Source organism: Amphiura filiformis, chromosome 16 (genome assembly GCF_039555335.1).
Source record: "Amphiura filiformis chromosome 16, Afil_fr2py, whole genome shotgun sequence".
Lineage (NCBI taxonomy): Eukaryota > Metazoa > Echinodermata > Ophiuroidea > Amphilepidida > Amphiuridae > Amphiura > Amphiura filiformis.
In genome coordinates this window covers 26,199,694-26,215,906 of record NC_092643.1, presented here as the reverse complement: position 1 = coordinate 26,215,906, position 16,213 = coordinate 26,199,694, and the positions used below count along the sequence as shown (strand labels likewise).

At 38.3% G+C, this 16,213-nt stretch overlaps 1 protein-coding gene across 1 annotated transcript; it reads left to right on the top strand.

Annotated features, from left to right (window-relative positions):
- Positions 1–486: 486 nt before the first annotated feature.
- Positions 487–15,511, top strand: LOC140135795 (uncharacterized). The gene is made up of 12 exons (XM_072157414.1): positions 487–549; positions 746–826; positions 1,811–1,885; positions 2,796–2,867; positions 3,282–3,425; positions 5,236–5,304; positions 5,858–5,932; positions 7,778–7,849; positions 8,211–8,267; positions 9,650–9,813; positions 10,736–12,646; positions 14,930–15,511. The coding sequence occupies exons 2-12, from the start codon at positions 765–767 to the stop codon at positions 15,088–15,090; spliced, it is 2,862 nt and encodes a 953-aa protein (XP_072013515.1). The 5' UTR covers positions 487–549; positions 746–764; the 3' UTR covers positions 15,091–15,511.
- Positions 15,512–16,213: the final 702 nt, after the last annotated feature.

Sequence of the window (16,213 nt, the reverse complement as noted above, 5' to 3'; positions counted from 1 at the left end):
ATATTTTTTGACCCAAATATGTTTTGAACAATATAACAAAAAATTCTTCAGTAATCTTTTATTATTTTTAATTTCCAAACATTAGACATAAATGCCGAAGAACAGTTAACAGAACCGACCTCAGTTACGACCGACGGAGTGACACGCATTGACGGCATCAGTTTTTCGGCTCAAAATTATTAAATGGGACATATCTAACAGTTAATGGGAAAGAAATATAAATCTATTAATATGGACATGTTACAATATGGCAAAGTACCTTACTATACGCAGAGAAGACGTGATTCCCGAGTAGTGCGAACAACGACCAAGACAAAAAGTTTGTTTCTTGAACTGTTAAAAACGCGGTAAAGTTGCCCTCTGCATTATGAATAATACTAAAACGAATACAGTATGTATACTATTCGACAGTATGTGATATAACTGTAAAAGCATTCATGAAATATTCTTATTTGCAATAATAATTGTGTCTCCTTTCAGTGACATAAATCCTTGGCCAAAATTAACGCTTATTGAGCCAGGTGCGTTCAACTTTTCAGTCCGGATTCTGTAAGTATTTCAAATTAACAAATGAAAATGACTCTTCTCTTTTCTTCTTTCTTCTCCGGCTTTCTTCCTTTTCCTCCTTCTCTTCATCCTTCGTCTTCTCCTGCTTCTGTTTTTCCTTAAAATGGACAATGTTGCTTGTTTACGTATGTGCGAAAGTAAGGTGAGTGAAAATATTTTTTCTGCTCATAATTTTCAGCAAATTTTCAACCGGGATTATGGATTATTTTCCTGGGAGCATCTTTAAACAATTACAAGGAAAAGTTCAAATTGACAAATGGTAAGTACCGAATATTCCTGGGCGATATAGGAACCGTTGGCAATGTATATTTAAACAGTACTCACAGACTGTGAGTTAGTGAGTCATTCCTAGTCAGTGGGAGTGGTCTATTACGTAGACACATAATCTGATTGGACAATCGCATGATTTTGGGTGTCGTCTATCAGGCCGTAGATGACCCCACGTCATCAAGAGTGTTGATAACTCGTAACACGCTCATAGAGGTGCGGGTATGTTTCGCGTTGTATGCGTAGACGCAGTGCGGAATACTCGCACGCGCTAGCAGTATATGCGCAACAAAAGATGTGAAGTTGTAAACAAGTTTCGTTCATTTTAGAAAAGGGGAGTTTTTATGACGGTAACTTAAATTTTGCTTTATAAATAGTTTACAGTTATTAAAATGATATTTATTTAACTGACTAAGAATGAGAATAAACGATAGGAATTTTTATTTTGACTATCCTCTACCTATGATCATACCGCCGGCATCCACTACTCAAAATATTGGACTTGCCTGTCGTCTATCATACGGTAGAGGATAGTCAAAATAAAAATTCCTATCGTTTATTCTCTAATTGACAGACCGAAGACCGGGACCGGGACCGAAGACCTAAACGGGACCGAAGAGTCCATCTCTTTTTACTTGACGTTTGCGCCAGACTATAAAACACCCGGGACTAAATAACGGTATATTCGGGTGGGAAGGGGTCGCCACTCCATTTATTATGCATTTAATTTTACACTTTTAAAATGTACTACACATTATTTCCTTCACACACCACCGAGTAATACTAATAAAGCTGAAACCACTGTAAAGCTGCAACCACTGTAAAGGTGTTGATTTGCAATTAGGCTTAATACATAGAACAAAAAAAGTAAAGTGATTTACCAAGTTTCAAAACTATTGAACAACACTGAGACCTGCTACCAATGGTATGAATGGGTAATAATAAATAATGCCTCTCTTCATTTATATAATTTTAGCTACATATATATGAGTGAAACACTAAATGGTATATCGGGGAAGGCTTTCGATGGAGTTAGTTACATGGGCGATTTGTAAGTATAGTTTATTAGAACGTTGATGATAATAAAGAAATAAGTTAAAATCCGGAAATAATAATTATTATCGTCTATTTAATAAAATCATCATTACGAAACTATTGATAGTTTTAATATGTTCTATTGGACATGAAAATTAATTTTCCCCCAAATACTTGAATTTCAAAACAAACAGATCCGAAACACAAACAATAACAACAACAAAATATTTGAAAATAATGAATATCGTTTCAATTTTAATCTAATTGACCTAACAAAATATATGAGAAAACACCGTACGACATTCTTTCACAGATGACAATCTCAAAACGGTGTTACTTTCACCAATCCTCCTTTCTTAAGGAAGTTTCCACTTTGTTCTATTTCTATTAACAGAGATATGCCATCTCATATAAGACAGGCTTCAGCATACGAAAGAAGGTCAATATAAATCCCTTTTTGTGAAAGATGCGCACTTTTGGCTTAATGTAGCTTTTATATTAAACCCTAAATTGGGGTTTGTTCACTTCCTATTAGTTCCTTCCTTCTGTCACACCAGGGGATTTCCGTTATGTCACGCATTGATTGGTTTGGGAATTCCCAGCATGTTGTAATCTTGTGTAGCACAGGCTCTGTGCTGTACTCTGATATCTAGCCTATCCAAGATATTATATTCGAGAGGCGTCGCGGTTTGTGAACGGGGCTAGTTCTAATCTTGGGTACCAAGAAACTATACTATAACACACATTAGTATGATTGTTTGGGACTTTCCCTTATTACATATACTTGATAAGATATTATAAAGGGTATGTTACAATTATTATTGCGATGTATAGCGACCCGGGATAACGACGCCCCGAAAATTTGGTCATAATTTTCATAAAACATAATGCCTATTTATTGTTGTTGCTTTATGTATCGTACGTAGGAAAATGATCGACAGCAGCATGAACTATTTGCCAGAAGGATTGCTTACAAACACCAGCTTTGTTTTGGCAGTGTAAGTTTTATCTGATTTTTTAGAATCATATATCAAATATTCCTGCATGGTCGGAAAGATAGAGCAAATTTAGCGCGCGTATTGTAAGTCATATGTTTTGAAATTCCAGATGAACCATAAGAACCAATGTTTTCGGTTTTGAAAAAATGTTTTTAAAACGCAGATAAATATAAGTGACCGGTTATGTGGTAATATTGCCAAGGCTATATGCAACTTCTTAAAGTTCTGATCAGTAACATTACACGAGGTGACTTTCACTTTTAATAATTTTTCTTGGTAACTTAAATTCCCAACAAATATACACAGAGGGATAACTCCAAAAAACATCCGAATTTCGGAGTTTTGGCAAATTGTTATGTTACCTGTTAAAGGCTTTTTATCTCAGCTGGTAGTTATCATTTATTTAATTTGCAGGTTTTTGCAGAATAATCGACTTGAAGATTTACCAGTTGGATTCCTTCGATTATCCCCACAATTGGAAATTCTTAGCTTGTACAACAACCATCTGAAATACATCACGCCAGAGATATTGATGGGCTTAACTAGATTAAAGTACTTGTAAGTTGTTTTCGTACAGAAAATTGCATTAGGAAAAAGAGATAAAAGTTAGAATGGTAAAATAAATGGTACAAAATGAACATTGTATGAAGTATCGCAGAGTATCAGAGACACCTCACTCCAAACATGCCAAAAGGATCACCACCGATTTGAGCACTCGCAAAATAGTCAAAATCATCGAAACGCACCTTTCTGCATCTTTGCTAGTGTTCGAAACTAAGACATTTTACATGAAGCGGTGTAATATATCTACTTCATGGCCCATTCAGTGATCCCAGCGTAAGTGTAAAAAACTGACTTGCTTACATTAAACTGAACTTACATTCGAGTGTAAAAATTTGTTTATAAATTACCTAAAAGTATAAAGCCTAAGTCATTCAAAGTGTTATTAGATATTTTTGAAATGAAAAAGTTGGCAACAAACAAAGAAAACAGCTGTATTGACAAAGTTGAAGTCTCATTCAAATAAATGCAGCTAATTTCTTTACTTAAGTAGATAAATTACAGATTAGTGTAAAATGTCTCCTTTTGTCTTTAATACACGGCTTTCTGCTCAATTACTAGCAGGCTATGTTAGCACATCTATGACACTAAGAAGGTGCCAAAACCTGAATTTGAATGACTTTTACAATCCTCCCGATTAGCAAATCACTGAATAGCTCTGAATGGATCTTTAATTAAGAAATAAAGGGTAATGCATTATCCTTTACACCCAAATAATGTGTCCGAGGCAGTAAAAACGTAAATAATGGGTTCGGCGCAGCCTCACCCATTATTTAAACGTTTTTACTGCCGAGGACACATTATTTGCGTGCAAAGGATAATGCTGCACCCTTTATTTCTATTCTATTACCAGAACATAGTGAGATTTAAAGAGAAAATGTCATTTTTTGGCACAAATATTTTAAGTTGTTTACTTCAAGGTGGAGCGCGTACGCGTAAGTGACAGCGCGTATCGCAGAAATATTGCACGCGTAACCAAGCGTAATGCTGTGCGTAGAATGTGTTACGGCGCTCGACCCATTATTGCAGAATAATGGGCTCTCACGTGACGCGTTTTAACAAATCACAGTGAGTAATAGAATTGTAGATATTACGACTCGAGGGGTTTCAATATAGTTTGACTCTCGAAAATTGGGTGAAAATTGAGATTTGTTTACAGCGCGCCACCTATCGACAAAACAAACTTTTTATCGGTAGCTATAACCCTGGTATGGACAAAAGGGTTGGAATGAAATTAGTACGGTATTGCAAATGAGCCCTCGTTCCCCCGATCAATGTTGAATCCTGACATTTTGTTCATGTGCGCTCAGTAGTACCCAACATTGATTGGTGGGGCAGGGGGAGGTATTGGGGGCGAGGGTAATGTTTAGACTTGACACTAAAGAAAGCGCCATTTCATCACTCTCGAAATAACGAAAATATGGCCATTACAAGGTACACATTCTAATTTTCATTCCAACCTATTTTGTCTAGCATTGTAGGTGTCAGTGTTTCGGGTAAAAATATACGGGTTATGACGCAGGACGGTGCGCTTCGATTATTTAAAATGATGTGAAAGCTTCTTTAGATCTTCTAATACTTCATATTTTAACAAGGTAATTCTATAATGTATTCTATTCTTCTATTTATAAGCTACTCTAATTTCCAAATTTTTTCACGTTCTCGCGGAATCACTTTAACATGTTAAAGAACGCATAAACTCGCAAAATATAAATTGGAGAAGCAATACTGTCTTAAAAGGTCAATAAGCAAAGATTAATTTAGCTTCCTCTAACTAACATAACAATCTTGCTTGTTTTTTAAACAGGTACTTGTTTCAGAACCTAATAACAGAAATTCCTCCATTGACATTCTACAATACAAATTTGAAAACACTGTAAGTTAACAAGCTATTACCAATGCTTACGTCAATTATAATCAGTCGACTACTGGTCAGCAGCGTAGACAAGTTAAAGGCTCGAGAAGATTTTATTAGGCAAACGAACCTCGTCAGGGCTTATGCATGTTGCAACCCAGTCTCTCTATCTCTCTACTAAAGGTGCTAAATATTAAGCACCGTATAACGGTCTTAAAGTGCTAAAATTGAACATCTTAGTGCAGTAAAAGCGCAATCTGTTGTTATTCAGTTTATTTCGTATAGGAAACATTTAGCAGCTATATTTGACACCATGAAATATATAAATGAGTAAATTGGTTTTAATAACCATTCAAACACAATAACTGCATGTGACCGTCAAATTCTTGCCACAACAAATGTGTGCTTACTGATTTTTCATGGGGTAATACCGATGTTCACGCCAACAATGGCAGAAACGTGTCAATTATAGGAATGGTATAAGAGGTTTGTCTAAACATTGATGCATGATCATGATCATATACTTTGCAATCATTACAAAATTTTAAAAAATGGTATTTTTTGTGTATTTCAGAGCTATTTTCAACAATAAGATTTCTACCATACCAAAGACTGCGCTAAGAACGTCACGTAGGACTTTGGAAACGATGTGAGTTCAGAATATACATACACTACACAAAAGTATTGCAACATATCTGAAAAGAATAATTCGACAACTGAAAGTTGAACATTCACCAAATATCGCGGATTTCAGATTATGTACTAGATGGCAATGTTCCTCGCATGATATGCTTACTTGCTTACTTGCTTAATTCGAGTGGTGTCCTCGAACTGTGATGGCTTTCCACAACTTCCTGTCCTCCATTGCTGTCTTGAAGTCTCCTGCCTCCAGTCCAGTGCCACCTTCCAGAATGTCAATGTAGATCAGAGCAGGTCTTCCAGGTTTCCGCCTCCCATGCTTGGGTATCCAATGAACCATTTTAGATACGGGCTCCTCAGTTTTGGAACATTGGCCAGCAAATCAGGTTCTTCTTTCCCTGATCTTGTGGCTTATTTTGGGAAGATCTCCATATAGGTCTGCATTTGACATATGTTCCTTCCAATGCACATTCAGAACAGTTCTTAGCATGATATAATTCTGACCAAGCTAATCGATCATGATGCAGTCATGTCTACAGTAGAATTCATCTCGACCTTTGCAGGACTTAACCCCATTAAAAGCTATTAAACCAAGATAACACTCATTGAAACAGCTCAACTGATTAAATCGGATCTTCTCTGGTTGTGCACAAGTGACTGTTTTCATGTGCGATATCGCAATAAAGCTGGTATTCATAGCTTCAGTTGGGTAACCGATTATAAAGGAAACGAAAGGAAACAATGTTATGTGTGGCTTTGTTCACGAAATCAGACAATGTCGTGCTTTTTGTAAACCAGCATTCTTGAAAATGAGCAACATAATGATTTTTGACTTAACACGGTTTAGAAATAATTTCTTCATATTTTTGGTGTTATCTGTCGTTTACATGTCCTTCCTAAAACACAAAAGTACGACCCTCTCCAAACACCTAAATTAGCTAAAAATTTAGGACATGTTACAAAACTTTATTTTCTAGAACCTATTTAGAATAATTTAAATGTAGCTTTTACCGGTTTTTTTGTGGCATCCTTCAGAAGTGAGCGGTCCGATACCAATATTTTCGGTCAAATCTCCATTCAAATAACACGGGGAGTTGGCTAGCTATGCCTTGCCCTCACTCATATTTTACAAAAGTGCGACCATTTCTGAACATCTAACCTAGCTGTAATTTTAGGTCATGTTAGAGAAATATATTTGCTAGAAGTTTTGGAGAATAAATAAAATATTGGCTGGTTATTTTCACACAGTGATGTTAACTAGGCAAGTGTCCATTCTCCCAACATACATCATTTGTAGGGGTCACGCGTCAATGGTGAGAGCACTGTGTATTGTGTATAGGAAAACGGACAGTAACTGCAGTATGTAAATCCGTCTGCCAGTGCTCACAATGGTGGAAGGACGAAAACGCAGAGAAGAAGAATCCACAAAATGTGCAGATGCCTTTAAAATGGTCGCCAAAATTGTTTAATTTGTTTCTGCAACGTATCAGAAAAACAAGGTTGCAAGGTTGTGGAGATAGGTAAAAATAACAGTAAAGATGGCCCCGAGGTCTTAAACGGTTTGGGAGACTCGGTAATTTCAATTGCCAAAAAGGTTCACGTGGTTACTCCATAACATTGCTAGGAATATTGATATCTAGTATAATAATTCGACAGGATATTGGATCAATGTTCAACTCCAGTGGTTCAACTTACAGTATGTCGAATTCTTTTTAGCGACGTTGAAATGTCAATAACAAAAGATTGGGCATATTTGCATTTATCTTTTTTTTTTGTTAATCTAGCCAATTATTTACATCTCTTCATATTGTTTCAATTTTATAAATTACAAATTTTTCTTCTTCGGTTCCTACAGTTATATGTACTACAATGACCTGACCGTTATTGAAGACAATGCCTTCGACTGGCTGGCAAATAACAGTCAAGTGTAAGTGAATTAGAACAAGAGGTAAAACGTACCGCGAAAGATCATCCGATCGGAGCTTTAAGGGATCTGGAATGAGCGTTTCGACAGTATTTTTTAGTATGTCTTTCTGATATCAAATAATTTTCATTTTTTGAAATTCACGATATAATACAAATTTTATGACAAATTATTAAAATTTGCGTTGGTAGTAAATTCCAATTTTCTTTGCTTTACCTCAGTTGTTCAGCTCAAAATTAAAAGGAGACATCTGACAGTATAAAGCTAACATTTTATGGAAAGAAATACTAATCTATTTTAATTGAAATGTTACAACATAGCTTTAAGTGTATTTTCAAAACGTTGATTGCTTATTTCGTTTCAGATATCTTTCATCTGATCACTTATCTAAATGGTCTCACTATCCTGAACATGTCACTGTGTAAGTTATTGAGAAAAAAGAATTGACTAAAAACACATTGCACGAGTAGACCACACATCATCATCATCATCATCATCATCATCATCATCATCATCATCATCATCATCATCATCATCATCATCATCATCATCATCATCATCACATTGAATGATCATATTGCATAATGTTCCAAAGACATTCGTTTTGCTTTCAATATCGTTGGAGATCACTCCTGAAACATAGCCATATAATAGCACTGTGACACAAGTTGTCTCAAACAGCTTCACTTTGGTGGTGATTGGTATAGATGTACTTCTCTAGAGACATTGTAGCTTCCAAAATGCAAACACCAAGCCAGAAATTTGCGTCGTTTCAGATCCCTAGCACTGCTTGGATCCTATCATAGATATCCCGGTCTCAGGTATTTGAAATCCGAAACATGGTTGAACAGGTTGATGGTTCTGTTCTAAACTTCAAGTGAGGATTAAACTTATCAGCTATACTCTGTCTTGGCAGTAATGGTGACCAGACCTATATCTACTACTGCTACAGTTCTGGACTGAACCTGCAGTTTTGAAGACTCGTGTCATAAGCAAAGATCAGGTCATACAACATCCGCAAAGACCAGGTCATACAACAGTCTAGCGGGATATCTCCTACATTTGCGTGGCTGGGTCATGACTCCTGATTCGACTCCGACTCCTGTGGCAATGACGTCCCAGTAACCATGAACGAAAAAGATAACAGACCGCGTATAAGCAGTCAAAGTCTCAGCATCAACCGCTATAATGAGGGCCGATTGTTCCATGAAATGCGACAGGCAAAACTACTACGCACTTACCTCGTATTTTTACGGTCTATCGCGTAATAAGGTACGTATCGCTCTATCGCGTATACGCGAGGCACGCAACGCTGGCGTGATTGTTAGACACGGCACGATCGAACAATCGGCCCTCATGAATATGCGAGAATTCACAGCATACAATGTACGGGAACTTTGACTGTTGATACATAGTCTGTAGTAGTCTGTGCAAATAACACACTGAAAGCTGACGACAATTGAGCACAAATAACCATTAGACCTATGTCATTGCCACAGGCAATTTCGACGCGGGAATTTTGAATATCGCGTGTTGAGAGCCGGTTATTTTTATTCGTTTTTATTGGCAATATGAGTATATTTTCAATAAACAGATGCCTTTAAATTGGGCGCCAAATTGTTATTGGTTTCTGCAACGTATATCAGAAAAAACGAGATTCGTGTCTGATAATTGTTTTTCTAACATATTATCAGGCATAATGTTGTGATTGCTGGAATATTCCTTTAAAAAAAGCGCAGTATTACTTTTCATCATTAAAGTATATTTTTTTCCAAATCATTATTTTATTTCTTTCCTTGACAGGTGGAGTGTAGGTGATAGTGCAAATATATCACTCCCTGCATTTAGCGATTTGGATACAGGAATGAACAGATTTGGTTTCCACTGCAAAAATCACGAATGCTATCCTTGCAAGCCGGGCACCTATGGTGACCGTGTGAATGATGGCTGCATTGAGTGTCCTGCTGGTAATTTTCATTAATATTTAACATCTTAATATATTACCTGGTGGAGAAAATTTTCAACAAAAGTGATTGTGCTGAATACTGATGAAAAGTTAAACCAATAACCCTCGGGTGTTACTGACGATATTATGAGTTAATCCCTCATCCCCAGTTCGCGCGCCTCTTTACGTGCTGACAGTCGACTCACCCTGTCACCATAAACCGTGAGGATATGGACGGTCATCTGCACCCGGGGGGGGGGCACTCAACACATATGACCATACGGGTATGCTCCCCCGGAAAGACCCCCCTTTTTGGGTTTCGCAGCTCCGAAAGATCCCCTATATTTGACCAAAATAAAGCTCCGAAAGACCCTTGATTTTGATAATTTCAGCTCTAAAAGACCCAAAAATTGCTTATTCCTCATATTTCTTGTTTTTTCAAGCGATTTTCAACCAAAAAGCCAAGAAAAATACCCTTGATTTTGACTTTTCGCAGCTCCAAAAGACCCCATTTTACTTGTTCACAGCCCGGTTCGCAGCTAGCTCCGAAAGACCCCCTTTTACCGGTACGCCGTCAGCTCCCAAAGACCCACCACATCAAAATTCCGGGGAAGCATACCCACCAACATTTTTTGATGTGCCCCCCCCCGGCATCTGCAGCATATCCTTTGAAGCTAGTCTCGCCTGAACAGATAGTCTTCAAGAGCAAAATTCAACTCTCGGCCAGTCAACTGCATTATTAGTCGCAAACCAATGACCAAAGGTTGTGCTCTGAGCCTCCGTGCAAGCATGACGTTGAAAACAAGGCTTAAATAACGCAGTTAAACTCATTCAATATCAGGATTATATATAGAACTAGAATTACGATCCAGATGACATCTTTTGTCTTCACGGTTAATTCTGGAACCGACCAACTGCATTATTTATTTTTGTCTCCATCACAGGTGGATATTTTCAGACCAGAAGTGGTCAGGTCTCAGACGAGAGAGAAGGTATTGGATGTGAGTTATGTATCAATGGCAGTTTTATTTCTCCCGATGAAGCCCCTGGAATCAGCACATCAAATTGTCAAGTATGTCCTGCTGGTACCGACAAGAATAAGTTCGCTGGTTTCCGTGCCTGCCCGTGCCTGGACGGATACTACAGGAAAGATAGATTTGGTCCTTGTGCGCGCTGTCCAGAACAAGGTATTGATTGCACAGATGAGTATCAAACAATTAAACCAGGTTTCTGGTGGACTTGGAACTTCTTGGAGCCTACATTTGGAACTCATAATTCAAGCATCAGATATAAAGCATTTGTCACAAATTTACTGACACATAACAGGTCCTACGAATCAACTAGCATGCAGTTTGATGGTTCGCTTCCAAAGCCATTCTCGTGCCTGCGGGGCAACGACTCTTGCCCTGCATTAAATGGAATTGATGGATCTTGTGGAGAAGGCTATGAAGGTTGGCTTTGTTCTAGATGTAACATTGGGTTCTACTCATGGTTTGATTATTGTATTAAATGTCCACCAATGTGGCATCTGATTTTAGAGGGAATAGCTACCTTTATTTTTGTAAGTATGGTTGTGGCAATCACAGTATGTGATATCAAAAGGCGAAACAAAACCACTCGTTCTCTGATGGACATTGTTGTCGCTCGTTTCAAAATTCTCCTGGGTTATTATCAGATAGCTGGCGCTATATTTACTTCTCTTCATAATATCCATTGGCCGCAGGAAATCTCAAATCTTGCTTCGCTGTTCCAAGTACTGGAACTGAACATATTCCAACTCATAGCAAAACCTCGATGCCTTGCTAATAAACTCGAGTTGAACATCTACAGTCAATTCGTTATTGGCTTGATCTTCGGTTGTCTTGTCCTTACTGTGCCATGTTTGGTCTACTCGTGCATATACCTATATCTTCGAGTAAAACTTTCCAAATATGGTAGATTTATAAATCGCAATAAAGTGAGGAACTATTTGACACACTTGCGATCAAAGTGCTACCTGTTCATAGTGATGATGTTGTTCATTACTTACTTGAGTTTCTGTGATGTGATCTTGTCTCTATTGCCGGTGTCTTGTCGAGAATTCTGCGTTGACGAGAACAGCGTTTACTGTACTGAACGACTACGATCAGATTACTCAATCGACTGTGCTACGCCAAAACACATGGACTACATCAAGGCAGCTTATTTTGCTTTACTTTATGTTGTTGGATTTCCTGTGGTACTGTTCATTGTTATTTTAAAGAACTCCCCTCGTAAGTTGCGAGAGTTGCAGGAAAATCAAGAAGATGAAGACGATAATGAATCTCTGAAAACAGAAGAATCGATTGTTGAGGCAGATAGCGAAAATTCTGAAAATAATGACAGGAGAGAAAATCCTAATGAACGTACCGCTGGGAATGATGACACAGAGAGTATGAGATCGATGCAACTAGAATCGTCTGACATTACCAATGATGTCAACGCGCAAACAAACAGTCACAGTGTGACATTTCCTTTGTATATTCGATTTCTCTGCGAGAACTACACAGCAAAGTATTGGTATTGGGAGATAGTAGAACTATCCCGGAAAGTGCTGCAGATATCACTCATAGTTTCCTTTGGGGCTGAAGACCCAGTCACTTTAGGTGCAACTATAGCTCTATCAGTGATATTTCTCACCAGTCATGCGTATTTCAAACCGATGAAAGATTCCTTTGAACATTGGCTGCAGATGACTTCTCTCTTGGCCATCTTTCTCAACCTGCTTTGCGCTGAAGTTCTTATGGTTCCAATTACCGATCCATCTGGATACCGGCAAACAGCAATGGCTGTGTTGATTATTACACTCAACGTGTCCGTTGTGCTCCTCGTTGTAGGTAAGCTAAAGACAAGTCCTGGCAGCACATTATAATGAAAGACAGAGATAAAAAGACTAGTTTGCGTCTGACGTCATCTGTCGATCAAACTCGAGCACGGTTTGTTTACAAGTGTCGTGATGATATGAGTTGCTGAACACGGCGGTAAAACCGGGCGCCTTATTGTTAATTTTGCACCTTCAAACATACAAACCATCTCAAAAGGCACCATGTCAACAATACCTAGAAAAGTTGCTTTTTGCCTTGTAAAAGTACGTAATTTTTCGCCATTTTACTGCTATTCATTTTCTCCGATCGGCATCAGATAAATCGACCTTCCTTGTACGCGTTATTAACCAATCAGGGATCGTAGAGAATTTGATTGACAGTGACGTCAGGCGCAAACTAGTCTTTTCATCTTTGTATTCAATTATAATTAGGTAGAACCAAAGAACACTGATTCTGCCATGTTTACGTGTCGCTCATAGGGCAAATAGTGTTTACAACGCGTTTTGCTAAAACATGCGAGCGATTAGAGCTGAGTGTAACACTCAAGCTTACCACAAGTTTTTGTTCGATTTCGAGCTTTTGCCGAAAAAGTGCCGAAAAAAGATACTTACGTTATAAACCTTTTCAGGAAGACTTTTACGAAAGTGTACACCGCGCCCCAATGCGATGCGTCAAGTTAGAGCGATGTATGATTGGTGTGAATACTCATACCACGTCACGTACTGTCGCCAGTAGGCCCCTATGTGATTGATTTATGTGGTTTTGTTTACTAATTTCAAAAGATTTTCGAACAGCTGATGAAAATTATTTGCCCTCCATGAGAGACAAACCAATATGAAGGATTTACCATAGCGTTACACACGGGGCAATTTTGATTCGGTACTCTTTGGGTATAATCTCTATGGCGGATTTACCATAGCGTTACGGGCGCACACCACCAATAGCGCGTCCCATTGAAATACACGTGAAAACACGTCTCTTCTTTGCCCGATTTTAAACCTTTTCGGCAACAAATTGAACATAAATATACCACCAATCGATTGCAAATCGATGCAAATTTAATATATGTTTCAATGTACGGGTAGTCTTCCGATTAGATTTCAAGATATAGGCGTTTAAACAGCACCATGACCTTTTTCGACCTGTTTTTACACTGAAAACCCGTTTCTGGTCATTTTCTCAATCCGAGGGCCTACTTTTTTCAAAAATTGGATTATGCAATTTTTTTTGGATCCAAGTTCGTGTATAGGTCTCAAACTTTTATTTAAGCTATAACATGCTTCTCTTTTTCCTTACAAGTCCACAGAAAGGCCCAAAATACCTCAAAAAAGTTTTCGTTTTTACCGGAACTCATCCACATTACATCGTACGCGGAGTGATTTAGAGGTGTGCGCCCTTACACACGGGGCAATTTTGAGTCGGTACTCTTTGGGTATAATCTCTATGGCGGATTTACCATAGCGTTACACACGGGGCAATTTTGAGTCGGTACTCTTTGGGTATAATCTCTATGGCGGATTTACCATAGCGTTACACACGGGGCAATTTTGAGTCGGTATTCTTTGGGTATAATCTCTATGGTGGATTTACCACAGCGTTACACACGGGGCAATTTTGATTCGGTACTCTTTGGGTATAATCTCTATGGCGGATTTACCATAGCGTTACACACGGGGCAATTTTGAGTCGGTACTCTTTGGGTATAATCTCTATGGCGGATTTACCATAGCGTTACACACGGGGCAATTTTGAGTCGGTACTCTTTGGGTATAATCTTTGTGTGGCATACTCAATTGTTTACGGTTACATAATGCGTGGCGACATTAATTAACAACATCCCCTAAACAAACGTCACCATCTAGAACTAGCCCCTAAATTTTTCACAAAATATTTCAAATTTTGCATACATTGTGGACCCATTTTACAAACTTAGAAGGCGATTTATACAACAATATGCATAATAATAAACAATTTGTTTTTGTTAAAAGTAAGTGGTACAAACAGATCAGCAGCTAAAGGCGTGGGAATCAAGATAGCGAAACATTGCACCCAGTGAAGTAGTCAGGGGACAGGGGCAGCTACCCTCTCTGACAGAAGTCTTGTCCACCCCCCCCCCCTCCGTGGGATGCTGGCTACCCTACCCTTTTCTGTACTTTTTAGCCCAATGTTGACAATTTTGACCAACGTTAACCCCCTTGAAAGTTGCCTTACCACCCCCCCACCCCCTCACGCCCTTTGAAAAAGGCAGTAGAATAATCTACAAATAAACATCTTAAAATATATCATATTTTTCAGGAAACTCTGTTCTGATATTGTGGCGTTCAGTGAAGCAACATGGACGAAATGGCATGTGTTCCTGTCACAATTGTTTGACCATTGTAACAGATATAGTGTCCGGCGTTTCCGATGTCAGTCGCAACAGGCGCGCAAACAATCGCAATTCTGCTGTAATTTAAAGGGACTCTGAGAGATTTAAAAGAAAATGAAATGAGGCAAATGAAAAAATTATAAATATGGCAACCTTTATTTTTTTGGTAATTCTAGTGGTATCAAGGTTAGGTACTTCACAAGTTTGAAGGCACATTATATTTGTGACACTTCTCTGTAACATTAAGGTGGTACTACACCCCTTGATAAATTTGTGACTATTTTTGCACTTTTCTCAAAAAATGATAACACACTGGTAACAAAAGTTATGTATATTATAGGGGCAAGGAATCCAGTTACTACACTGAAATTTCAGTGACTCAAGACAAGCGGTACGTTATTTATGATAAGAAAAGAGGTACCGCTAGAATGTACCTCATTTCTTAACATATATAAATGAACCACTTGTCTTGAATCATTGAAATTTCAGTGAAGTAATTGGATTCCTTGCCCCTAAAATGTACATAACTTTTTGTTACCAGTGTGTAGTTATTTTTGAGAAAAATTCATATTAGTCACAAAATTTATCAGGGGGTGTAGTACCACCTTAAGCACTAACGCACTACTTGTTCAAAATATCCATGATCTAAAATTAAGATATTGCTGTACAAACGCTTAAAAATGGTAGATGGTTGTAGATTAATCGTGTTAATTAACTACACTACTTTTAACATGTATAAATTACAGGGAGTGCTACTGGAAAGGTGTGTCCGACCAGTGGCGTAGCCAGGGGGCGGTGCCCCCCCCCCCCCCTTCATCAGTGCCGTCGGTTCATCTTAGGCCGTCGGTAGACGACGGGCCTTGGCTATAAAAAAAAAATTGGGGTCAATAGACAATTTTGTGTGTACATGTTGAAGAAATAACATGCATAGGCCTATTGGCCCAACGTTGGTTTTTGAACGCCAATCTTGGCATAGGCATTATTTTGCTGCCCATATTGGGCCAATCTTGGCTTACCATCGGTAATCTTCATATTGGCATCACAGTGGCAGCCTAAATTGGTCCAATATAGGCCCAATATTTGGCCCAAGCCCAATCTTGTACCAATCTTGGGCCCATGATATTGGGCCATTATTGAATATATATCGGGCCACCATCGGACCAATAGAGGTTATCCGTGTTCTGCTACTATGCGACTGCTATACCTTGTTT

What these genes read in the sequence shown, in the direction of transcription:
- LOC140135795 (XM_072157414.1), top strand. Translation starts at nt 765, where the DNA reads ATGGATTATTTTCCTGGGAGCATCTTTAAACAATTACAAGGAAAAGTT. An exon ending in AATACAAATTTGAAAACACT is followed by an intron (nt 5,305 to 5,857) that starts GTAAGTTAACAA and finishes TGTGTATTTCAG; the next exon opens with AGCTATTTTCAACAATAAGA. An exon ending in CTGGCAAATAACAGTCAAGT is followed by an intron (nt 7,850 to 8,210) that starts GTAAGTGAATTA and finishes ATTTCGTTTCAG; the next exon opens with ATATCTTTCATCTGATCACT.